We start from the raw sequence: 27645 nt of genomic DNA on the forward strand, positions 1-27645 counted from the left end.
GTATATTTACTACAGATACGGTTGTCTTCTGTTGTCTGCAATCAAGGTGAGACGTCTAAAAAAATACAGATTATCCAGATTTCCGCTTGAACCAATTAAGAAAGTGGGACTTTTTCTTGTATATTGCTTTGTGTTGCTGCATGAGGTTGATATGTACTTGTCAGCATTTGTCAAATAAAGATTTCAGATGTTTACACGAGTGCTGAACATTTAGGTCAAATTTATTTTTATTCTTTTTTGTGTCCTGAAGAATACATAATGAATAAAACGGTGGGTATTTTACTGTGGGCTGTTTACAGTGGACAGCTGATTCTTAAACACATTCATATTACTCACATTCTACTGCTCAGTTCTCTGACATTTTTTCGTATATAGGTAATTTAATTATGAACAGAAAACATTTATGTCTATATAAAACAAAATCATTATAAAAACTACAAGTGAAAATATAACACCAGGAAAACTGCATTTGAATTCAGAATTATTAGATTCTGAATTTATTTGTAACATTATTAAAATGTAGTACTAATATCAAATTAAATCCTCCCAGGTTGCGGTAGGACAGTCTTAATTCATTCAAACTGAGAAACTAAACAAAATAATTAATGGATCAGTAAATAATAAACGATGAAACTGATTGCATTTATAGATATTTATAAACATACCAGTAATGAGATTTAATTAAGAATTTACTCATGCTGAAACATTTACATATAACAGATAATATAAATTTATATTCATAGCAGCATCAAAATAAAAATAAATCCTTTATTGAGGAAAAACTGAATTATTAAGTGATAAGGTTGCAAACATAAACTTCCTTGATAAACAATAGCTTATTATTAATAACCTTAAACAATCATATTTAAACTCAGAAATCAATTCAGCATTGAAAGAGAAACATTTATTTTTTCATATTGTAAATTTCCCAGAGAAGTCTCCCATTCATTTAAAGGTAAACTGGAACTAAAATACACTGTGTTGACCAATGACTGTAAAAACCACAAACTCCATGCTAATAATGACTAGATCTGCCAACAAGGAGGTGTGGACGCTTCTGACATGACTTCTAGAGCTCATTCTCTCAGAGTGTGTATGTTGGATGTGAATTTATTAGAAAGAATAACACAGAAGATTTTGTTCTGGACATATGTTATCTCAAAGCTGGCAGTGGGTCTGGCTAACTGCTTCTATTTTGCACGTCCCTATTTTATTGTGTGCACTCAATGGAGCTTCTAATTTTCATGGAATCAGGAGCTGATTAATTTTAACTGAATTGTATTATACTACAAAAATCATTTCTAGACTTTCGTAGACATGTACAGATAAAAAAAAGATTCAGAGTTATCCAAGCAATTAAAAAAACAACAACACAGGCTCATTGTGAAAACGTACCCCATATACATTTCTGGAGAGCACAAATTATGTAGCCAGAGCTATGTATGGCTGCATTTCGCCTTTATAACGAATGATAGGGATTGGTATGACACGCCCACAGTTTCTGTTTCTTTTTGCGCTTTCCAGCTGACCACTTTTCTCCATGTAGACAGCCTTTTCGTTGTTAGCAGTTTTCCCAGTAGCTCGCCCTTTGCGGCGGCGGATTGAGACGCAGAGAGGAGTTGACCGTGATGACGGGGTTCAAGTGTGGCAAAGAACGATTCCAGAAAGCAGCTAAAATGAAAACAAAAGGCAAAAAATAAAATAAACAAGTACATAACAGGGTGACTACATGGTAAAATCTAAAAACTTGGAAAAAATCAGGCGGTCGTGAGGCCTTTTCTTTTTCTGGATTGCTTTTGAAAACACTGTCGTTGGGTTTGGGGAAGGAGGTGGGGTAATCAGTCAGTGGCCTCTTGTGGATTTATGCAAAAACAGCAGGCGCGAATGGCACTTTCAAAAGAAACTTGAGATCTGAAAAAAGCGTATACAGCAGCCTCTGGTTGATTCGCAAAAACAATAACAATAACTGCAAAACAACTTACCCCCTGGGACGTATTTTGCAATCTCCAGAAATGTACATAGAGGTACGTATCAATAATGAGCCTCGGTTAAAAAATAAAAAAGTTCCTACTAGTTGTGATGACTACATATTACTGATATTTAAGATGAAGTATTCCAGTTGTTGCCACATGACTAATGTGAATAAAGTAAATTGTACCATTTGAAACATTCTGTTTTATCATCCGACACTTTGACGTGTTTTTGTGCTGACTTGATGTTCAGATGCTGATCCCTTAATATATCAAAACGCAGGTAAACTAAATTACTTAAACATTATTTTATTATAGAATAATAGTATGAGTGTACACTGAATTCAGAAAGTACATAGAAAACTATATAAATTGTGTTAATACCAGGAAAAATACAGCAAATAAATGCTGTTTATAAAAAAGTGACAAAGATTAGATAAATATGTTAATCTAAAATGGCTCATTATTCCCCTGAGGTTATGCCCAAACAGCTTTGTTCCCAATTTAAAAAAGGTTTAAAAAAATACCCACATCCAGAAGGACAAATGCATGCAGTATTATACTCAGTCTAATAAAAAAATGATCCCATTGAACATCCTGGGAGTGATATATTGGCCTCACACAGACAGTATAGGAGCTTTCAGTTATTCACTGGCGGCAGGATCAGTTTCATCCTCATGGCGACTTCATGGACGGGCATTTGTTTGGAGTGAAGCCCCTGAATGCTAACCTCATTATTCACAGAAAGCAGGATGGTCAGGATGTCAGCACCCCTGGCAACATACAAATACATACATAACCAAATTAGTACATATAGTTAAAAATAATAAATATATTTACATAGTTTTATCAGTTTGTAATCCTAAAATATTCATACTAAACATGCAAATGCTCAGGACATTCTTATAAACTTACAGTGGACAGTGTTTCTCCAGGTTTCTACAAAGTGACTGAATAAACCAGGAGCCTTCGTCAGGCTTTCTGTAAGAAACGTGTCCATTGGTGGTTGATCTGGCAATCAGGAAATCTGTGTCAGATGGGATCGTGATGTCAAAATCATCGCCATCCACCTCCATCTCTGACTCTCCATCTCCTGGACCATCTGCTTGAGCATTCACACGAAGTTGTTTTCTCTGCCCTCGACATGCCTGTATGAAAAACAGTTTGGGCTTCCCGACTAGCTTTTGGCAGTTGATGCCAGTGAAAGGATCTCGTATTTCGTCAACAGACACAAGACTGCCATCAGTTCCACACACTCCCTCTTCTACGCCATGGGAGAGAACGCAGCACACAAAACAGTCTCCATCTACTGTCCTTCCCAGAGCTTGCAAGATGTTCTTCATTTCAGCTGCTGTTTTATTTCTGTGCGCCACCACCTCGAACCCCAGCCAACGGAAAACTTTGGCTAGGTACTCTGAGAAAGAGGGAAGAGAGAATTTGAGCAACTCCATCCATTCATAAATTATAAATAAATAAATAAATTGTTAAAATGTAAGATTTTACCAAAGATAAACCAAATTTTAATACCTATCAAATGTATTTACCAATAATTAAAGCAAAATTAAAAATCTAAATAAAAATTACACTTTAATGAATGCTGGGTTGTTGTAAACCAACATTATAAACCAACACCAAACACACAACCAACATCAAATATGGCCAAATCCAACGTTGGGTTAATTTATTTCAATTCACTTTACATTACACATATTTGACCCAATTTTTGTCCCCATTTGACATATACGGTTAATACACTACATATATATTTATACAACAGTTTATACAACAGTTCTGTCTGGTTGTTGAATCTGATTGGCTAATAGCGATGCGATATTTTGCCAGTAACATCACACAAAGGCCTCTTCACCCTTCACTGTGAATTACTCCACCCACATACAGCCAGCAACAAGCAAAGATGCTGCAGTTTGACAAATATTACTGTTGTTAGACAACAAAATGTACTTTACAGTTTTTTTTTTGTCGAGAATGTAGTTGTTTAGATTGCAACTATGAAGTTTATTTGTAAAACGTGCCAATTTTTAAATATTTACACTTTCTGAGAGCCAGTTCGTTGGCGGCCAAAGACGTTGTCTATCCACAAGATAAGCCCTTGCTTAGTGTGTTTTCCTGAGCGCGAATAAAAAGCTGAAAAACGGAAGCGTTTGGGTTTTTAAGGTGGACCAAATATAATTAATAAATAAGAAGCTGCGAATAAGAACCTGGATTCAGCCTCATTCCTCCTTATCGCAAACAAAACAGCAGTCTGGTAAGTTAGTAATTGCTCTGTATTTTTTCCAGGTTAATCACTGTGATATTGTAACGGTTGCTTAATGTTTGATATGCATTGTGTATAAAGTCCCCTTTAAGAGGACTATTCCTGTGATTGTTTTACCTTTGAGATGTAAGCACGCATGTATGGGAGCTCAGTTCAGTTCAGCCAGCTTTGAGGAAAAGTGTGGTTGTCACACGCTGAGTGGTCTATCATTACCTTTTTTCAATAATGTAACATTTTATTTTGCGACAAATGTTTGTGTGTATTTTTCTTTTCCTTTTGCCTACTCATTGTCATTGACTAGCATGTATGTAGTCGACAGAACTTGGGAGAAATGCATAAAGGCCAATATGAAGAGCGAAATAGTTTCTGTCTCCTTTTTTTTATTCCATAAAGTCTCCGGGTCACAATACCGACAGCAACAGAGAAATACTGTAATAGACTGTAGGGAGAAATCTCTGTAGACGGATGGCATTTCATGTTACGTTCGGCCTTATAATCTTAAAATGTGAGCAAAATTCAGCTGTTTTGTCATCACCTTAAGGGAGTCACACACCAGAAGCGCACTTCACATTACGCTATAGAGAATCATTTAAACACTAGCTCTAAAGTGACGTTGATGAATTAGTAACGGCTTCTGCTGTTCTGACGTCAGCTGCAGATGTGAATGAATGGCGGAAAAAAGTAGTTTCTAATACAAAAGGGTTTTAGACTCTATGTGTTTGATTTTCTTTTTTATATACAAGATTGTGCCGTCGAACTGTTGTATAAACACAATATCACATTCGTAGCAGTGTGATATGGCTGTATATTAGCACTGCTGGGGCGCTGAGGCACTAGGCCTTTGGCCTCGTGCCAACGCACACCTCCCACCAGTGCTGATATACAGCCATATCGCACTGCTACTCATGTGATATTGCTCATATATATATATATATATATATCAAAAACAAACTTTGATCCTCGTCTGATCCCCTTCTTTCACCCATGCTGGTAAAATCCACGTTATTGATGATTACACAGATCCCTCGTGGATTTTGTGTTATTTTGTATTGAGAGACCTGAAATAAAGCCCATGTAGATACATCAGTGGATAAAGCACAAACGAGATAGCAGCATTGACATCATTTTGAAAGTATAATTAAGAGATATAAACATCACCTTCTGCACTGAAGAAGCAAAAATGGCATGACCCTCTAAGACTGGGAAATTTTCCAATACACAATCCTGCCTTAAAAGATCTATGAATTCTTGACACGTTTCCTCGCCTCTTCCTATGAGTTTGTCAAGCAGTTTGATGATTTTGGTCTCTCTTTCGGAAACATCAGAGAGGTTATTGTAGTCACGCTGAGTGATAAGTTTAGCTTGTTGCACATTCTGCAGGATGAAACTGGCTTCTACAGATAAAGTGTCTATGAGGAAGACTTTATGTTGGAGAATCCTTTGAGTTGATTCCTTTTTACTCATGGTTCAGGATCAACTCTGAAGAACTAGAGAGGAGAAGAACAGAGATGATAATGGAGGTTAATAACTGCACTGTAATGCACCCTATGCATAGTAAATGGTAGTACATTTTGTGCTCGACAGAGTTTAACATTTTTACAAGTTTTACATCAAATACACTTAAGTAGATATCAGATAATCTTTTTTAACCCTACTTTTGACAAGACCTTACATGTTTAGGATTTGCCCTTTAACTGTTTACTGGTAAACCGCATCCGATACACATCAAATGTGCTAAATTTGGCATTTCATCTGATGAATTAATTCAAACTCAAAGACAACTAAACATAATAATGTTTGCATCTTTACTGGCTCAAAAATGGGTTTTAATGCATTGGGATGTCACTGGCTTTAACACCTGATGCTATACACCCACCAGCCACTTTATTAGGTACATCTTACTAGTACCAAGTTGATACTAGAAATATTCCTCAGAGATTTTGGTCCATGTTGACATGATAGCATCACACAGTTGCTGCAGATTTATCGGCTGCACATCCATTATGCGATCTTCCGTTCCACCACATCCCAAAGGTGCTCTGTTGGATTGAGGTCTGGTGACTGTGGAGGCCGTTTGAGGACAGTTAACTCATTGTCATGTTCAAGAAACCAGTCTGAGATGATTCGCGCTTTATGACATGGTGCGTTATCATGCTGGAAGTAACCATCAGAAGAAGGGTACGCTGTGGTTATAAAGGGATGGACATGGTCATCAACAATAATCAGGTAGGCTGGGCGTTGACACGATGCTTAATTGGTACTAATGGGCCCAAAGTCTTCCAAGACAAAATCCCCCACATTATTACACCACCACCACCAGCCTGAACCGTTGATACAAGGCAGGAAGAAACCATGCTTTCATGTTGTTGATAAATTCTGACCTTACCATCCGAATGTCGCAGCACAAATCGAGACTCATCAGACCAGGAAACGTTTTTCCAATCTTCTATTGTCAAATTTTGGTCAGCCTGTGCAAATTGTAGCATCAGTTTCCTGTTTTTAGCTGACAGGAGTGGCACCCGGTGTGGTCTTCTGCTGCTGTAGCCCATCCGTCTCAAGGTTCAACGCTCGCTTGTAACAAGTGATTATTTGAGTTACTGTTGCCATTCAGCTTAAACCAGTCTGGCCATTCTCCTTTGACCTCTGGCATCAACAAGGCATTTGCGCCCACAAAACTGCTGCTCACTGGATATTTTCTCTTGTTCAGACCATTCTCTGTAAACCCTAGAGATGGTTGTGCACAAAATACCAGTAGATCAGCAGTTTCTGAAATACTCAGATCAGCCCGCCGTCGGTTCAAACTGCAGCAGATCGTCTTGACCATGTCTACATGCCTAAATGCATTGAGTTGCTGCCATGTGATCGGGTGATAAGAAATGTATGTTAATGAGCAGTGGGACATGTGTACCTAATAAAGTGGACGGTCAGTGTATATCTATACTTGGAAAAGATGAAACATTAAAATTAGAGCATCTGACAAATTCTCTCATATTTGACGCTCCTTGTTATCATAATTCTCTGCTATAAATGTACTTCCTGGGCAATAATGTCATTTATTTTATAATTGTAATTTCCTTTTTTTTTCCATCCTCCCTCTTAAGGTATGTGTGACTTAAGATAAAAATGCATTATCCCTAAATTTAGATTCATTCATTGAATTTTATTTTATGACACTATCCGTTTGCATTTTTGCAGTTTTATTTAGATATTCTAGCATCTTTAATATTATTATTATCATTATTATTACTATCAACATTTAAAATAATCAGTGTGTTGGCGAGGATTTATAAATAATAAACTCAAGTGGCTGTATAATGACATTTGTACTTAAAAAGTAATGCAATTTGTACTACATAACAATAAAGGGGAAAATACATGTTAATACACAAAGTTACAATGAGTCAATAACCCAATAATAGCTAGTAGTCCTGGCACGTGCACAAAGTGAAATAAAAGCTCTGTTCATATATTATTAACAACAAGTAACACAAACCAGGCAAGTGGCAGCTTGTACTCGCTAGTTTATAAGTTTCTCGAGGTTTGATGTTCACCCAAGGAAACTATTTCATGTCCCAGCGTTCAGGTAAGCTGCGGTTTAATTTACTCGTTATGTGTGAACATTCGTTAACGACATTAAAACTATAATGCGAGTCTGATAAAAGAGCTTTACACGTTCGTTGTTTTCTTTCGTTTTCCTTGTGTAACTTTAAGTACAGTAGTAACTACATTGTCATCTAGCAGAAGCGTTTTGCACAACATACATCACACTTATACAAGTCGTTTGCAAACATCGACATCTGAAATGATCCATAAGTGTAAATTAGACGTGTAGAATGGATGTAATACTTACGTAGAATTCAAATGGGAGTTTGCCTCGCAAAACTGGTCGCGGTGAGTGTTGGTGTGAGTGTGGTTGCCAGATATTCTGGTTTGCCTAGTCTTCTGTTTTTGTATACCTTGATTACTATTCTGCAAAGCAGTATCGAAAATGTTAATAGTCAACACAGGACGTTAAATTGTTACATGAGCATCTTTATGTTTTTCATTCTTAGATGTATAGCTTATTGTTTATTTATTTTTTATAACTTTATTTGTTGTGTATATAAGTTAGCTATGCTAGGCTAATCTATTGGAACTTGGAACATCTCTCTCACGCGACACACACAGGGCGAGAGAGAGGGGGAGATACTATCTGTGACATTACTTTAAAAACCGAGTGTATACTGTAACCAAAACTCAATTCCATTTCATTCATTCATTCATTTAAACAGTTTATCCGAGCAGCAGACTGTTATGGATTTGGATAACATTGGTAAGTTTACTCTCTCAATTATTAAGAATTAAAAATGTCAGACAATGTTGAAAAGAGAGGGATGATAAATGGCAATTTGTGGGTGTATATATGAATTATTATTTATTATTGTTTGTGTTTAAAGTTGAATTTTCATATTAAGCTCAATGTAATGTTATTTATAAAGTAGATTTATCAATTAATAACCAGTCCTGTTTGGGCTAAGTTTGTGTTCTCAGTTCCATTTTATTTTGCAATGTCTATTATAATTGTCAATTTTAATACTGAGTAGCTTTTAAATTAACAGCATGTGCTCAGGAATATGATTTTGTTATGTGTGATGAGTTGTTAATTATTAGAAGTGCATTATGCAGTTATGCACAATGTACTATCATCCCTCTTTTAAGTGCATGTAGCAAGACCGTTGTCAAATATAGTGTGACTCTTTTCCTTTGTAGTCTACTCGTGTTTTTTTATATATTTTTTTCCTCCTCAGGTCTGAATGAGGTTCGTCTTGCAGTTTACAGAGCTGCTCTAAAGCTTCGATCATTGCAAAAACTATGTCAGAGTGAGTTTTCTCTGTTCTGTACATTTTTTGTGTGAGTGTGTGTGTGTGTGTGTACAGGTATATGTGGCTTGTGTAATGACATGGGTATGACTTAGTTGTACTCTTAGTTGTACTCCCTGTATGGTGGTTTACAGGGTCACACCATTTTTTTCATTTTATTGTTTAAAATACATTATGCCTATGGAGTGTCCCTGTAAACCATGTATACAAGTATGTGTGTGTGTTGTTTTTAATGGTTTATGAGGACATTTATATAATAACATGGGTATGACCTAATTATTACAATGTTTGTGTGGTTTACGAGGTGTGGTGTTTTTCAGTTGAAATAAAATTTTTATATGTTTTCCATGCTTTAACAATTAACCTAGAAAGTGTTAATTATTGTGAAACTGACAGAAGTGTTGCAAACTGCTAATTGCTGCAAATTGTATGCACAAAATAGAGAAGTGTCGCAAGGGTGCATAGAAAGGGCAGAGAGTTCTGAGAAAGGACAGGATACATACAGCTGTTTGTGCGTGATCTGAGGAAACATCTGCTAAAGAGAAGATGCACGGAAGGCATGAAAGAGGAAGGAGTTATAACAGACAACTGTAGTATAAAAGGACTGTCTCTGTAAGAGAGTTCAGAGTTGAACCTCTCCTGCGCAGTGTATTGCTTTTGGTTTCTTTCCTGCTTGAGCAAATAAAACTTATAATTTTTGACTGACTGATTCCGAACCCATTTTTGAACATGCACTGGACCCTTTAAAGTCCAACAGAGGACATGCCTCGAGTCCATGCAATTCACAACTGTTAAAAAATTTAACTTAATTGGGGGTTTTCACATTTAAATATGTTACAGGTTTGCTTTGAGGGTTGGGTTTGGGGGTTGGGTTAGGGTAAAAAGTCTATGTAAACCACCAATGTGTGTGTGTGTGTGTGTGTGCTGCAGTGTGTGAAATGTAACCAAATGCATTATGACATAACATTTTTACCTCAGCAACTTATATGCCTCATAATTTTTTTTCTATCTCAGTGAATCTGGTGTCACTGCAGGATTTGCGTCCAATTTTGAACACTTTATGGAGTTCTGGGGAACCAATGATAAAACTTGCTCAAGAAGATGTACAGCAGCATCTAGAAGAGCTATTCAGGAGTATCTCCCCTGAACTTCCTGATCAGGCGGTTACTGAAGCCACAGATCAGACCACCAGGCTTCTCTTTAAACTGTTTGACAGGTGAGGGGTGAATTTCACTTAGAAAATATAGTCTATTTTTGCATTTATGGATGTGTTCCTGAAACTCCCTGCTTTCCTTTAGAGGGCAAACTGGAGTTATTCTGCTGAGGTCAGTGGAGGCTGCGCTGATTGCCCTCTGTGGAGACACTCTCTCAGCTAAACAGAGGGGTTTGTTCCACATTTGTTTCATTTGTATCTCTTATTCTGATTCTGCTCTCAACTTTCTGGATGCTGCATGATCATGAGTGTTGAGAGCTTGTGTTTCTGCAGCTCTGTTCAGACTGGCCGAGAGCTACAGTGGGAATCAGGAGAGCGATAGAGGCTCCATCAGTCGCAGTGCACTCAGAGTTCTGCTGGAAGACCTCAGCCAGGTCAGAAAAAAATCACGGTCTGAGACAAAGAATTACAGTCATTTGTAAATAAAGCTAATTTGTTTCTAAACTCAATGTTCTGGTTAAGGTTCCGGCTGTGGTTCAAGAAAACCATGTTTTTGGTCATGCTGAAACTGCAGTGTCATCCTGCTTTAACGGGGTATGGACATTTTTTAACACTTTTAATGACTAATCGGTCATTTATAACAGATTGTTATAAAACTTGGATCCAGGGATTTCATTGTAATAATGATATAATTTTTGTCAAGCTATTCTCTTATGCACAAGTTTTCCTGCTTGAAAGGAAGACACATCATCAATGGAGTTTTAACTGGATTCCACTCATCCATTTATTGCATCATAAATGCAGCAGAAAGGCAGGTAAAAAGTAGAAAGGTGGAAAGTAGAAAGGTGAAAAACCTTTAAAATAAACAAAAATACAAGATATGTAATTAAATTGCAAATAAACATATATATACAAACATTTGTGAACTTTGTCTGAATTTTCACACAGTATTTTCAAGTATTACACTGAATTAACACTTGTTAAAGCACAATCAACAGTACAGTTTAATATACTGAACTTAAATATTTAGTTTTAAGACATATAAATGAAATGCGATTAATTTTGCTTCTGCAGCAATCAGCTTATGTGCACGTGATCCGCTCATGCATGCATATGAATCACGGTGTTCCGGAGAATTCAGTTCCCCCTGTTCCCCCCTTCACAGCGCATGCGCTAATTCTCAGTAATGACGTCATGCTTTCGCTTCGCTAGTGAATCAATTCGTGTTGGTTTTGAAAATAAAAATAAGTAAAAATCGTGTTGGTTTTGCTGTATTAACAAGCCTAATGTTGATTGCATTAAACATGTTTTATTATATTTAGTAATTGTAATTTTTGCATGCACTCATTAAATGGTGACATTTTTTAATGGTATAATTATGTCTAAACTCTTATATGTTCAGATAAGTGTATTTACAGTGATTTATGTTATTTTTGTGGACTACACAATGACCATATGCATTCACCTGCTTGGGTAAATGGGTACTTTTTTATTTTTAACAATTTTTGTACCTTTGGTTCTTGTTAAATTGACAAAAGCTGTTAAACATTATTTTAATGTTGAGGCAATTGTGGGTAATTACCCTGCATGATCTTTCAGATTGCCTGTGATTGATCACCAGTCATGTGTTGGCAGAATAGGGCTGTGCGATATTGAAAAAACAAAATAAAACTAATATTGCAATATTTCGCTGGTCTGCCTTATATATTGTGATATAAATACAATTTCACCAGATTGGTTAAATAGCTCTGTTAGAAAATAATTCATTATTTTACATTGATTGGCATGATTTTGTAGGGGACTGGTTGAATCATGCATAAAACAATTTACAAGCATATAAAAACAGGGCAAAGACAAAACTGCTGAGATAAACAGTGTTTTTTTTTTTGGAGCATTCAGTACAGAAATTGAATAATCAAATGTAAAATAACACTAGTCTTCTTTATATAAAAAAATAAGTACAATTAATATTTGTTTAAGATATAAAAGTTATAATTTCTTGTGCCTGAATGTATTAAACTCTTTGAAATCACATGCAAATAATACTTTTTTTATTTAATTTTGGTTAAAATCTGCAGCTACTCCACAAATCACATGAACTCTGAACTCCTGTGCTGTTCAACATTGCAGATGTGACTACTGCAGATGGGCACATTGCAATATTAATGCTGATAAGATATATTGTACAGCCTATAATGAAGAATATCATTGCTTAGCTTCCTTTAAACACTTGAAAATGTGCACAAATTTTTGGTTGGTTCGTTTTAAAAGATTTTAGCTTTTTTTGCTAGTTTATATATATATATATATATATATATATATATATATATATATATATATATATATATATATATAAAGTGATAAGCATATGGGTTGTTCAAATAGTAAACTCATTTAATGTATCATCCTTTTAATTTACGCCTACTTATGTTTTTTTTTTTAGTATAACAAAATTGTTAGATTTAAATCTGATGTTAAAAAGGCATTGTATATTGTGTTTTCCAATCCTCAGAAGGTAACACAATTTCCTCTGCTTCGGGAAAATCCGTACTCCTGTGTTTTTAATGTAAAGTCACTTTCTGAAGATACATGACAAGCTACGTAAATATGTCTTTCAAAACAACACAAGTATCACTGTGATTTATCTGAAATAAAACACACTATAATTTGTGCAGTGTAGTATGGTTTATTTTTTTCGACAAGGCAAACTGTTTGAAAGAAACAAGCGAACGCGTGCTAAAAACAGGAACAATACCATAGACACGTGTGTCTATGCAAATAATTACAAAATTTTATAAACTCTGTGATGAAATAAACACTGGGCTTACGAAAATACAGCAAAACAACCATGAACTGTTTCAGTTCGCGAAGTGAATTCATGACGTCATGATTTGTGTACATGGAATCAGCCGTAAGTTGCGCATGCGCTGTGAATGGGGGAACAGGGGAACTGAATTCTCCGGAACAACGGAGCAAAATTAACATCTTAACGTCAGTCAGAAAGCACTCAAATCATTATTAAAATAACAAAAACTATACATTTTTGCTTCATAACATCTTCTAGTTTACAAATAACTATTTGTATCTTGAAGTAATTAAGCAGCGGACAGATAAGCACTGTAGGAGCAAACTTTTCTCTGTGCTGAACTTGAACTCGGATGCTGCTTCATGGTTGATTTGCCCTCAAATACTGACATGCCAGTCGCGATTTTCATGCAGTAACCGAAGTAAAGTTCTCACCGGCTCTTGACGATGGTTTTTTAACTGTTGTGCCTTTTCTTTTGCTCAATTTTGGCGGAGATTCGGCTTTGGCGGAGGTTTCGTTTTGGCGTTTCCTTTTTTCCTTACGTCAATGCCGAACTACTGCATGTCCTTCCGCCTCTCCCTCCAACTGGCGGATGGATTTTTTTTTCTCCTTCTATATTAGTTTGACTTGACTTTTTTAAAAAAAATAATAATAATAATTACCAATGTAATATTAATTAATTATTACATTATTAAAATAAGTATTATATAATTATATAATAATAATAATAATAATAATAAAAGTAATAATAAGTTACATTTTTATGATTTCTTCCTGCTTTATAAACATGGAAAATTAGGTTACTTTTCATTTTATTAAATACATTTTTTAACAAGATTAAAATAATAATAATAATAATTAAAAAAAAATATATATATAAGAGTTTAAATATAAAAATACAATTAAAAGTAAAACTAATAATGGTTTACTACAAAATTACAATAATGAAAAAAATTGTTAGCATTGTCATAAACCTTAATATAGCGAGGTGCACAAGTAATTACATTATATTTCTTTAATTTTACATAATTTTAAATGTACTTTAAAAAACAGGAAAAACACTGTGTAAAAAATACAGTAATTTTATTGTATAAAACAGACAAATTGCTGTAATTTTTCATTAATTATATAATACATAAAATAACAGTCAAGCTGATAAGTTGCAGACATTGTTTTTAATTTTTGATTTAATTTTTAAGAGTTTTGATTATAATTTAAAATAACAGAAGTAATACTGTATAAATAATACAGTAATTTCCCTGTAGAAAAAACTAAAATCTCAGTTATTTGTCTTTAATGATAAAGTACCTAAAATGAAAGTCAAACTGTTTTTTAGAGGGATTTTTTGTCATTTTACTGAGTTTTGAATATAATTTGAAATTACAAAAAAATTACTGTAAAAAATGTATATCAATTTTGGTAAAATTAGTTTTTTTTTACAGTGTATATAGTCCAAATAATATTATATACACATCCTATATTGATGTTTACATGTACAATTACAAAATCTTTACTTTTTATAAAGTATGTAAACATACTAGTGTCACATAATACATATAATAGTGTCACTATTAGGAAATTATATTTACTAATTCATAAAAATTCATTCATAATATAAAATAATAATACAGGTAATATTTACTAATTCACTCATTTAATCAAATATGCTAAAGAACATATATATATATATATATATATATATATATATATATATATATATATATATATATATATATATATATATATATATATATTAGTGGTGTAACGATACACTCAGCTCACGATACAATGTGTATCACGATATAATGTTCACGATTCGATATGTATCACGATATTTGGAATAAAAATTGAAAATTAAACTGAAATGCAAATTTTATTTGAAAAAAATTTAATTACCAAGTAAACTATTTTTTATGTATTTCTTTTGTTTCAACTTGTTAAACTGAACCTTCTTTAAGAAAATAAATTAAACAGGCCTGTCTCTGGAAAATAAAACAATTTAAAAGTTCTTATAAAATATTATTGAAATGATTCAATTCAATTTAACAGTAAGAGCTTAAGGCTTTGCTTGGTCACTTGCGTTTTTTGTGTGTGCAAAAAGTACCTCTGTACTCAAAAGAGTTCATGCTCGTCGTAATCATAACTCTATAATGCGATATGATTATTAAAATACGCTTTCGGTTTCATTTCCACTGCTGTTCATACTTCCCACGCGGCTCCTGAACGATCACTCTGTTCCACAAACTGAATGTTGAATGTTAGTCACAGTGTTGAATGCCGAATGTTAGTCACAACCTGCAGGTTCTGTTCACTGAAGCAGAAGCGTGCGCAGTCAGCTCACGTCATGTGTGATTTTGCGGCCGCCAATACATCATTATATGAAGACAGAATGATATTTTAGGGTGAATTGTACCTTATAAATACAGTATGTGACTCTTTCAATACCATTAGAAGGTATCCATGTCGCTGTGCAAAGAATGTAAATCACTGTGAAGACTTTAAAACTTTGGCTATGTTTGACCCAGTATGCGTGTCAAAAAGCGGATGAGTCTAAAGCAATTACTGTACAACCGAAATGTTACCAGATGTCTGATTTTGAGAGGATGGCCCATCCTCTATTTCAGCTCCACTCATCTTGGTCTGCTAACATTACTGCTGCTGCAATCTGAACTCACGTGCGACAGCAGGTGGAACGTAGCTCACGTGCAAACAGCTCAACTAATAAGAGAAAACGGACGTCATATCGTAATCAAATCGTCATAACGCCACGATGCATATTGTGACATTTTTGCATCGCAATAAATCGCAGAACGATAAACCGTTACACCCCTAATATATATATATATATATAATACTGTGTAATATCAAATATGGGGCTGTATGATACGGGTCTGGGAATTAACATCTCCCTAGAGAAATGCTATTTTTATTAGCAATTTGTAAAAAACAAAAATTATGTAATGATCACACTAAAATAAACAGGTTATACATATATTTTACTGATCTACTTAAATATAATTCAGGCTAAACAAATCTGTAAAGTTGCAAACATTTAGACTTTAAAACCTGGTTTGCTTCTGATATTAGCTCACACAAGTTTAATCGTTTATATGTATACTTGTTTCTCTCAGATAATCAGTGCAGGTGTGACTGAAGAGCATTTTATATGGTGGCTGCAGTCAGAGCCGCGTCTCCTCTTATGGCTGTCCACACTCTACAGGATTTCAGTGAGTGAAGCTGTACAACACAGAGTTCACTGCCATGCCTGTAAAGCCTTTCCCATCACTGGCCTCAGGTGGGCATTTCCAGAGCATTTATCCTTAATGTGGGTTAAATAGCCTAAAGCATGTTGCATGGTTGATAGATGTGTGTGTATATAAAGGTAGTAAAGCATTTGTAATGTGTATTTGTCAGGGATAATATTTTTACTATATTTTACTTTAGTATATTTTACTTTACTAATAAACAACAGTGAAATAAAAGTAAATTCAATCCCAAAGATTAAAAAAATAAGAAAATACAATGCCAAACTTAAATAAAATTGAAAAGAAATCTGCAAATACACGTTAAAGGAATAGTTCACCAAAAAATGACACTTGCGCAATGATGTTGCAAACCAGTTTGAGTTTTTTAGTTCTGTTGAACACAAAAAATATGCAGAAGAATGTTTGAAATATGTAGCCATTGAATATTATACCTTGTTTTACCTACTATTGATGTTAATGGCTCCAGGTTTCCAAAATTCTTCAATATGTACTCAAAATAGTTTGCAACATGTAGTGAAAACGGTAAGAAAATGGTGGCAGAATTGTCATTTTTGGGTGACCTATTTCTTCAATTACAAATCGTAGTACAACTATTATATAGTGAGATGCTAACGGTCTAATCTGATTTAATGATTTATGCTAAGCTAAGCTAAAAGTGTTTCCGGCAGACCTTTAGATCAGCTGAATGGGTTCAAAACACTACTTGAAAATGAACTTTTTTTTTTTTTTAAAAAGTCCTATATTATAGTATATAAATGATACTAAAATAACATTTAGTGTTTGACATGGTCTGACCTCAAACTGTAGGTATCGCTGTCTGAAATGCCTGAATGTACACCTCTGCCAAAGCTGCTTTCTGACAGAGAGACGCAGCAGGAAACACAAGCCCTCCCATCCTGTGCTGGAGTACTGCACTCAGGTCAACACACAAACATATCACAACTTACACATACTATTATAGATACACTGTAAAAAAAAAATCTTAAAAAAAAGGTCAAATGACTGGCAGCTACGGCTGCCAAACAAAAAACATAAAATTACGGTAAAATGTCTTTGTTGAAATGAAGTGCAAAAACTGATAAATCTACCGATATTTTCATTAAAATGTTTACAGAAAAACACTGTTATTTTACATATATTTTCTAGATTATTACGATCAAATCCATTTAATAAAGTTACACAATAAGAGTTTTACAGAGTTTTACACAACTAACATTACAGTTACATTTTATTGAATAGTATTCCTGTAAAACATGTAGAGGTGATATGGAATGATTTAGTTCCAAATCTTAAATGAAACTGTAACGTGAAGGGGACCCTGACAAAGGACTGCAGATCCAAATGCAGGTTTATTACAGAGAGATGGTCAGATAAGTAACAGTCAACACAGGGGCGACCTGCAAACAGATGTATGCAGGGAATCCAGAGTCATGGTAAAATAACAAGCAAATGATTAGTCCCGGCAACGTAAACAATTAACAAACAAAGCAAGGCAAAAGAAGAAAACGCGTCATAATGTTCACAGTAACCATATAACAAGACTAGGCAATTGGTGCGTGCTTCTGTGCTGCTTTTAAAGTCCATGTAATCAGTTCATAACGATCCTCCGATAGTGTGTGTGCAATCAGCAGAATCTGGAACAGGTGTTTATGATCGCTCTTAGGGTGTAACTTTATTGTATGAATTTGATCGTAATAATCTAGAAAATATCTGTAAAATAACAGTGTTTTTCTGTAAACATTTTAATGAAAATATCTGTGGATTTTTTTTTTTTTTGCACTTTATTTCAACAAGGAAAATTTAACCGTAATTTTATGGTTTTTGTTTGGCAGCCATAGCTGCCAGTCATTTGACCTTTTTTTACGATCTTTTTATTTTTATTTTACAGAGAACGTAATTACAATTTATTACTTTAATTTAATGTTATTTCAAATGTACTTTAAAAAAACAGGAAAAAACTGTAAATACTACGTAAATTTTATTGTATAAAACAGACAAATTGCTGTAATTTGTCATTATTTATATAGTACATGAAATAACAGTCAAACTGTTAATTTACAGACATTGTTTGTAATTTTTACGAATTTTTAAATATAATTAAAAAAACTGAAAAAATCCTGTATAAAAAACAGAAATGTCAGTAATTTGTTCTTAATAATAAAGTACCTAAAATGAAAGTCAAACTGTTAATATTTGAATATTTGTCATTTTACAAAGTTTTAAATATAATGTGAAATGACAAAAAAATTACTGTAAAAAATTTAGAGATTTTTTCTGTAAAATTAGTTTTTTTTTTTACAGTGTATAGTAACTAGGGTTTACAGTCCAAAGCTCTTAGCTAGAGTTTCCTAGAAGTTAAAGAAATGTAAATGAATCAATAACTATGTGTGGTTTGTTCAGCCATCCTGGAAGGAGTCGATGGCATCACTGGCGTCCAGCGCTCGATATGCTTTAGTTCCTCGACACACCCGGAGGGAAGCAGAGAGGAAGAGAGCCTTGAGAGCAGGATCTAGTGCAGAGCTGCGATACAGGTACACTGTTTTTTCTGGGTTAACAGTAGATGAGTCACAAATAGTACTTTAGGAGTATACAGATGATCGCATGTGTGTATGTGTGTGTCTGCAGTGCCTCGTCTCCAGCGCTGCAGTTTGCTGCATATGCAGACACACATGATGCTGCTGCTGAAGCAAGTCAGACTGCTGCTCCTGCTGCCGTTACAGTAGAGTCTAAAAGCCTGCAGACAGAAGAGATACAGATCCCTCAGGTAACCCATATATTCTTTATATGTACCAATACAATCTCTCATTTTAATAAAACATTGTAATCTAAATAATGTAATATTGCACAGATATCTTTGTTACATGTACTTACAGTGCTATAACAATAAAAAGTATATAATGCACTTATTCTCAAGCAAACCCTGATTATATAGCAGGTAGTTAAAGGTACATGTAATTAAAGGGATAGTTCACCCCAAAATGAAAATGTACCCACTGTTTACTCACCCATTACTTGTACCAAACCGGTTTGCTGTTCTTTCTTTTGCTGAATAAGATCCTTTGAAGAATGCTGTGAATATGTAACATTTGACTTTCAATGTAAGAAAGAATATTATGTAAGTCAATGGTTACAGAACAAAGAAACTTAAAAATGTTTGGAACCACTTGAGGAAGAGTAAAGAGTCATTTTATTTATTTTTTTAGCCAAAAGTACACTTGCTAGCATGCTAAGAGCACATGGCACTAATGAAATTAGGATTAGTATATTTTTAAATTGTCCAATGTGTGATCAATTAAATATTCTATTGGTAACAGTATTGACAGTTTACCAAAATGTGTAAGATCTTTTTTTAAATAAAATAATTTCTCAGTAAGATCACACACACTTTTTTCAGTGTTTCACATGTTATGAGTGAAAAAAGTGACATCATTTTAGATAATATAGAATATTAGATAATTCCACCAATTTAAAGGCAAAGCATGGTAACAGAATTAAGGGTACTACACACTATGAATCATTTACTAAGCATTAGCATGTAGTGAATTCATTATTTGTTAAGCATTAACTCTACATTAATAAACGTTAGAAGCAGTTTATAACTGCAGCTACAAATGCTCTATTCTTGACTTCCAACCACATTTATAATGTGCTTAATAATTGTTCTTTCATAATTTGTAACTGGTTTATTTTTCATTACTAAATAAAGTATTGCATTATTTACAAATCATTTGTATTTAAGAGTAGTTGGAGGTTTTTAAGATCTTTCAAAATGAGTTAGTAAATGATTAATAACCTATTGAAATTATTGTTTATATATCTTATTATCCAGACATATACTAATAGTTAATATGTATGTTAATAAATGCTTTAATAACTCAACTTCATCCAGTTGTGTGACCTAATCTATAGTGAGAACTATGTATGCTTTATAAATCTCTTATAAATGACAATTAAAGGCTCAGTATCTAATAAATAATAATCTTTGCAATCTTATCTAAAAAATAAAATTACTGTGCAGTTTAAACATTGCCGAATAACAGGAGTGTCAAAATAAAACATAAAACATAACAATTTAACAATAATAGGATGCAAAGCTTAAACTGTACAGTCATTTTATTTTAGATAAGGTTGCCTAGACTTATTTTTACTCGTTACAGTTTTATTTGTATCTTCAAATGAATAGAAATGAATAATGTCATTTATTTTCTTTTTTCCTGCATACTAACGTCTATTAATGTAGAGTTAATGCTTAACAGATAATGAATTCACTACATGCGAATGCTTAATAGATGATTCATAGTGTGTAGTTATTAGAAAGTGTTACAGAATTGAGATGGCGCAGTAGGTAGTGCTGTCGCCTCACAGCATGAAGGTCACTCGTTTGAGCCTAGGCTGGGTCAGTTGGCATTTCTATGTGGAGTTTGCATGTTCTTTATGTGTTCACGTGGGTTCGTCCGGGTGCTATGGTTTCTCCCACAAGTCCAAAGACATGCGGTACAGATGTATTGCATAAGCTAAATTGTCTGTAGTGTATGTGTGTTAATGATTGCTGGATAAGTTAGTGGTTCATTCCGCTGTGGCGACCCTAGATTAATAAAGGGACTAAGCCAAAAAGAAAATGAATGAAAGAATCAATAAAGATTTAAGATCACACATTTTTGTTAGAAAAGGTTGCATTATTAGGACAATTAACATTTAGAACTTATAGAAATAAAAAATATTGCCAAAAGAAAACTAAAATAAAATGTTTTGCTAGGGCAGTGATACATGATGGAAAAAAAAGCACAGACAAATTTGAGAAATGATAATTTTTGGCAACATGAGTCACTTTTTACAGTAAATATTGTATTGTCATGGCATGTAATATCTAGTGAGCTATGAAAATAATCAATACATTTTATACACAATCAAAAATCAAACCTTTTTTTTTTCAAGCTGAAAAAAATGTTGGCTTTGGACACCAACTGTGCCTATAATTATAGAACCACTCGCTTAGACCTTGCAAATGTTGTAATAATTTTGGAATATATAACCTTATAGATAACCACAAGACTAACATATTAATAACACACCCTAAAAAATATACATTTTGATTAATCATCTTGCTAGATTATCATGATGCATAATAAATGATCAGCTTATGACTACCTTTATATCTATGGTGTTTCAGAGAGAAACAGCTGAACTTCAGAAAGACATCAGTGTTACCCAGAAGGCCATGCGAGATCTGCAGAGGGATAAATGGTGAGCCCTTTTCTAATATAAATCGTACTGAAAGAACTGAAAAGATTGCATTGGAGCTCAATGTGGGTGTATATGTGTTTCGGCATGTTATGATCAGGCTCCTGGAGAAAGAGTTTCAGGTGTGGAGAGTCGCAGCTCAGTCAGAGCACGATTCATTAGAGGACAAATGCTCTGAGCTGAAGAGCATGATGGAGACGCTCAACCAACACAACCAGCATCTGGAGGAAGAACTGGACACAGTCAGACATGTGAGAAGCGGCATGAAAAAGTTTCATCCAGGCTTATTTGCCAACTTTAAAGGAACACTTTACAAACAAGCTCACTTTACAACTCCTTTAAACAGTTGAGTTGTCATTTTTGAATCCATTAAGCTGATTTCCGAATTTGGGGGGAGCACTTTTAGCTTAGCTTAGCATAAATACATGAATCTGATTAGACCATTAGCCTTAAAAAAGAGTTTAGATCATTTTCCTACCTTAAGTTTGAGACTTCTGTAATATCATTGCACCTACTACAGCCATGGTAAAGCACGGCAGTAGAGTTCCTTGATTATTACACTGGAATAAGAGTTGTTTCTTGCCATATCGGCCTAGAAAATAGCAACTTTTCATTTTCACATTTTAAAGAACAAACCCCAGATCTCTCCCATCCCAGCAAATAATAATAAATAAACACAGGTGAAATGCAAATACATATGCACATCCACAACTGTACAGATACTTACAGTATCTTACTAATCATCAGTGGTGTAAAGCAGGGGTTCTCAAAGTGGGGGTCGGGACCCTTCGAGGGGTCGCGGGACAATGAAGGAGGGTCGCCTGGTAATTTAAAAAAATCTATTTATTATTATTAAATCATATAAGAATGACCATATTTTATCCATAACCTACTGAAGAGAAAAATATAGTCGCTTATAATTACTATATAGTTACTATAGTAGCTTATAGTTACTAGTTCTATTGGATTGCGACCCCATTGGTAATTACATTATATTAAAGACACAGCAATAGCGTCAGATGCAGCAGATTGATTTTATAATACCAGGTTAAAGTTTCTAGCCCATTTACAGCACTGACATTAAACGAAGAATATACCTGGGTGTTTTGGTGTGTGTGTAACATTACATGCAAGGTTTCTGTATTCATAACCAGGATATTGGGGGTCGCGAGTCACTGGCATCGTCATATTAGGGGTCGCAGGCTGAAAAGTTTGGGAACCTCTGGTGTAAAGTAACTAATTACAAATACTCAAATTACTGTAATTAATTACTTTTTCTCAGGAATTGTAATTTACTGAGTAGTTTTAAAAATGTGTACTTTTACTTGAGTACATTTTTAGTGCTGTATCTGTACTTTTACTCTCACTACTTTCCTTCAACCTGCAGTCACTACTTTATTTTTTCTTGTATTTTTTCATGGGGATTAGAAAAATCAGTATATCCTGTAAATCCCGTATATCCTGTAAATCCTGTAATTCCTGTCCAATCAAATCACACATAGAAGGTAAATCGCCTCATAATGAACTACCTCAAGACATGGGCGATTTATAAATGCAGCATGTTTGGAAGCGTTAAGTGTCCAAGAAGATGTCCAAAATCAATATCAGTATTTGATGTCAATAGGATGTTGGTTTAAGATGTTGGCTCGACATTGGATTTTGGTCACTTTTTAACACAACCTAAAATCAACCAAATATCAACATCATATAACATTGTTATTAGACATCAAAATAATAGTATGCTTAGATGCTGGCTAGACACTGAATTTTGGTAACTTGACATCACAACCTAAATCTAACCTAATATTAACGTCATATGACGTTGTGTGCCTGCTGGGCAAAAACTACATGCACTACAGAATGTTACGTTTACACACATCCAAAAATTACAGGTAAACGCATCAGCTTTTCACAGCATAATACTCACTACTCATGAGTACTTTTAAAAGGGCTACTTTTTACTTATACTTTGAGTAAAATTTACAACCGATACTTTTACTCTACTTGCACTACATTTTTAGGCAAGTAATGGTACTTTTACTTGAGTATGCTTTTTCAGTACTCTTTCCACCACTGCTAATCATATGGTACTAATGATACTATTCATATTCCTCCACACATATCCACAAGTCCAGCCAAACATCTGCATATGTACAATACATATACAGCATATATACATGTGCATATATACATAATTAATTACAAGAAGAAAAAAAAACAGAAAAAGGAAAAGAGATTAAAAAAATAATAATGAATAATAATGAAAATAAAATTAATATTAATAATAAAATTTGGAAAATGTTATTGGATATATGAATATCTATACATACGCAATTATTGAAAATTTGTATTTTGTACACATTGCTATGATTCATGAAATCTTTCACACCACTCTTTGAAAATGTCTTTGATTTGCCTGCAATCTCATATCTAATCTTTTCCATGTGTAATACATTACAAACTCTGTAAGCCAGGGGTGGCCAACCCTGTTCCTGGAGATCTACCTTCCTGCAGATTTCAGTTGCTACCCATATCAAACACACCTGAAACAATTAATTAGGACCTGAACACCATGTGATCATTACAGGCAGGTGTGTTTGATATGGGCTGCAGGAAGACAATCACCTCTGTATATTAGTAAAGCATTAGTTAATGCATTATAATGCATTATAACTATGAAGAATAAATGCTTTACAGGATTATTCATACTCAATGTCAGTCAATACATCAACTAATGGTCCATTATTCTAAAGTGTTACCAATAGCTATTTAGGAATGACATCAATTACAAAGCAATACAATAATGATCATCTCATGTGATCCAAAAATAAATAATCGCAGGCATAACAAGCAACACATAACAAATTATTTAACTGTATATCCTTGTCATTGTCCTAGTTGTTGAGTCTGAGGCACAAAGAAGAGCTCAAAACATCCCATTCAAACCTTCAACTAGAACAAGATGGCAGCATTAATGAAAACAACTGGACACAACCTGGACTTTTAAAGCCTCAGGAAAGCTCCAGCACAGAACACGAAGTAGAGGAGAGAGGAACACGTCAGGAACGAAGGTTTGAAGAGGAGGAGGATACTCTGTATGAGCTTTCAGAGGACATCTCCACTAATCTGGACGACTCAGAGAGTATTCTGCCGCAGGACGTCCATACAGCTTTAGCACAGCGAGAAGAGGAGGAGCTACATGAAGAGGAGGAGGAGCTACATGAGAAAGAGGAGGGGCTACCAACAGAAGAGGAGGAGCTACAACATGACAGACAGGATCCTTCGTTTTTTTATGGATGCATGTCGGATTTAGCACCGGACGGACACTCGGATGATTCAGAGATGGACGATGAGGAGGATCTCTGCGAGCTTGTACAGAGACTTCGAAATGAGCTTTCTCTATATACAGCCTCAGGTTTCTGCAGTTTTTGTTATTATGTTTGCAATTTTTTAAGTTTGTAATGTAAGGCTAAATGTTAAATGTAAGGTTTAAATGAATCATTTAATACAATATATGTAATATTTTGTAGGTCCAGCCGAAGTCAGAATTATTAGTCCCCTTGTGTATTATTTTACCCACTTTCTGTTTGACAGAATGATTTTTTCAACACGTTTCTAAACATAATAGTTTCAACAACTAATTTCTATTAACTGATTTATTTTATCTTTGCCATGATTACAGCAAATAATATTTTACTAGATATTTTTCTAGATACTATAACGATGGTTCTGTAGACGATCAAAAAAAAATTAGCTTAGGGGGGCTAATAATTTTGACCTTAAAATGGGTTTTAAAAAGTAAAAAATGATTTTATTCTAGCCCAAATTAAACAAATAAAAAGAAGAAAAAATATTATCGGAAATACTGTGAAAAATTCCTTGCTCTGTTTAATCATTTAGGAGATATTTGGAAAAGAAAAAGAAATTCACAGTATATAAATAAATTTGACTTCAACTGTAAAATAATCTCGCTGTCTTACATTTTTCAAATGTATCAAATTAAATTAGATTAACTTTTTAGTTATCTGAAAATTAATCAAACTGACTAAAAATAATAAGTTAACCTTTGTATAACTTGTAATTTAGTTAAAGCAGTGTTTCTCAACCATGTTCCTGGGTGTCCACCAGCTCTGCACATTGTCTATATCTCCTTAAGCAAACACACCTGATTCAGATCACCAGCTCATTAGCAGAGAATGAAAGACCTATAATGGGTGTGACAGACAAAAGAGACATCCAAAACGTGTAGTGTTGGTGGACCTCCTGGAACATGGTTGAGAAACACTGGGTTAAAGTAACTTGACTTTTTGTCATTACATTTTGTACAGTGTAGGCATACATTTGAGGACACATTTATTAGCCATCCTTTGATTTTTGTTAGGTTTTTTTTTTTTTTTAGATATTCGAACACTGCAAGGAAAAGTTTAATGTTGTATTTTTATTTTGGTGTAAGTATATATGAAGAGTTCAGATGCAAAAACCTTTACTTGCTCCATTAAAGGGGTGGTCTACTATGATATCATGTTTTAAACTTTAGTTGATGTGTAATGTAGCTGTGTGAAGATCAACAACAACAGAATCTCTGAATATTAAACGCTCAAAGTTCAATGCAAAGGGAGATATTGGCTTTTACAGAGTTAGCTTAGCGAAGCCTACAGTGAACCAAGTTTGGGGACTACAAAAAAATACATCCGGGTTAGTGAGATCATAAACCTTTAAGACTACACGCATAGGACAGCAAAGGGGCGTGGCCAGATTTGCTGTAATGTTATAACAGAGACGCTTCCTGGTGAAGTGGAGCCTATCCACGAATCACAGCACCTTGTGTTAGCTGGCCAATCAGAGCCTCTTGAGTGCGGGTCTAGGAAATATGACAGTTGTTTTCAAGTTAGCGGAGTAGCTGTATATAGTAAGATATATGAAACAATAATATGATTTTCTTCAAATGAAGCATGAGCACACATTGCTTTGCATCTTACGTATAAACACAACCAAGCCATAAAAATACACTCTGGACCACCCCTTTAAGATTATCAAATTATTATTTTTCAATTAGCTATAGAACATACCACTGCTGTCCAATGACTGCCAAATAAACCTAATTAGCCTATTTAAATTAATTAACTTTACTAAAGTGAACTTAATAGTATAGTGCTAGTAATATTATAGTATTAATACTAAAGTGAGCTGAATACTATAGGAACTTGCAAAATATTATGAATAAACTAGTATCTAGTCAAATATTATGTACTTTCATCATTGCAAAGACAGTTATTAGAAATAAGATTTTAAAACTACTATGTTGAAAATCTCTGTTTAACAGCACTTGGTAAATCTTTGAAAATGATTCAAATATCACAGGAGGGCTCATCATTTAGTTTTTAACTGCATTTATATTTTAGTGATATAGTTATAATTCTATAATGAATATAACTACTGTCCTAACCTTAACCTTATTAACAATAGAATTTTTAATACATAATTTAAAGTAGGACCATTAAATAAACTGTATTTTGTGTTTTATATATTTTTGTATTTTACAATATTTATTAAACATTTCTTTTCAAATGTACAATTCTTTTAATAAAAGAAATAATAATAAATCAATATTTACATTGAGTAGATCTGAATTGAAGTTTTGTGTGTTCTCTCCATCAGGGTCAGTCTGTCTCCAGAAAGAAATGCTGATGACGGCAGCAGAGGGAGTCAGAGACTCCGTTTCACATCTCGTCACTTCTGTAAAGAGCTCCAGTTTGGCATGATGGTGACAATCACAGCTTGCAAACAAACTGTGCCTCACATTTGCACTAATTACATTTACATGTCATTCATTATAATAAAGAGTTTGGAATTAAAGGATTAGTTCACCCAAAAAAAGAAAAGAAAATTCAGCTATTAATTACTCACCGTCATGTTCTTCCTTCGTTCATCTTCTGGAACACAAGTGAAGATATTGTAGATGTAATCCTGGAGCTCTCTCATCCTCCATAGACAGCAATAGCTGTTTTCATCCAAACATGCTATTTAAATTTATGCGTAATTAAATTTGTTTGGTACAAGTGTTTCTATCGTAGT

At 34.1% G+C, this 27645-nt stretch overlaps 3 protein-coding genes across 8 annotated transcripts in view; 2 read left to right on the forward strand and 1 right to left on the reverse strand.

The window, feature by feature from the left end:
- Nucleotides 1–27645, forward strand: part of stk24b (serine/threonine kinase 24b (STE20 homolog, yeast)) — an 835587-nt gene that overhangs the window by 625226 nt on the left and 182716 nt on the right. The gene's annotated exons all lie outside the window — the stretch shown is intronic.
- casp20 (caspase 20, apoptosis-related cysteine peptidase) lies at nt 883–8163 on the reverse strand. 4 transcript variants are annotated; one of them, XR_015492458.2, is made up of 7 exons: nt 8096–8144; nt 5404–5724; nt 5198–5303; nt 2886–3384; nt 2592–2743; nt 1234–1671; nt 883–1142 (listed from the first exon to the last, which is right to left on the reverse strand). XR_015492458.2 is itself a non-coding variant. In NM_001136252.3 (5 exon segments), coding segments are annotated over 4 exon segments (1044 nt in total). In that variant the 5' UTR covers nt 5710–5724; nt 8096–8163; the 3' UTR covers nt 2264–2610.
- On the forward strand, nt 7772–27636 carry dytn (dystrotelin). 3 transcript variants are annotated; one of them, XM_087255756.1, is made up of 15 exons: nt 7772–8136; nt 8517–8557; nt 9033–9104; nt 10119–10320; nt 10403–10488; nt 10591–10691; nt 10780–10851; nt 16195–16358; nt 17137–17248; nt 18730–18860; nt 18955–19093; nt 21500–21573; nt 21671–21821; nt 24469–24985; nt 27229–27636. In XM_087255756.1, the coding sequence occupies exons 2-15, from the start codon at nt 8539–8541 to the stop codon at nt 27330–27332; spliced, it is 1944 nt and encodes a 647-aa protein (XP_087111882.1). In that variant the 5' UTR covers nt 7772–8136; nt 8517–8538; the 3' UTR covers nt 27333–27636.

Source organism: Danio rerio, chromosome 6 (assembly GCF_052040795.2).
Source record: "Danio rerio strain M-AB ecotype USA chromosome 6, GRCz13ab, whole genome shotgun sequence".
Lineage (NCBI taxonomy): Eukaryota > Metazoa > Chordata > Actinopteri > Cypriniformes > Danionidae > Danio > Danio rerio.

Excerpts from the sequence above, each read along its gene's own strand:
- dytn (XM_087255756.1), top strand. Across the intron at positions 16,359-17,136 it reads TTTCCCATCACTGGCCTCAG|GTATCGCTGTCTGAAATGCC; the intron begins GTGGGCATTTCC and ends CTCAAACTGTAG. Across the intron at positions 21,822-24,468 it reads AACTGGACACAGTCAGACAT|TTGTTGAGTCTGAGGCACAA; the intron begins GTGAGAAGCGGC and ends TCATTGTCCTAG.
- casp20 (XM_087254806.2), bottom strand. The coding sequence starts at position 5,709 with ATGAGTAAAAAGGAATCAACTCAAAGGATTCTCCAACATAAAGTCTTC. Across the intron at positions 5,304-5,403 it reads TTGCTTCTTCAGTGCAGAAG|GTCTCTCAATACAAAATAAC; the intron begins GTGATGTTTATA and ends GCTTTATTTCAG. Across the intron at positions 3,385-5,197 it reads GGGATCAGACGAGGATCAAA|AGTACCTAGCCAAAGTTTTC; the intron begins GTTTGTTTTTGA and ends CCTCTTTCTCAG.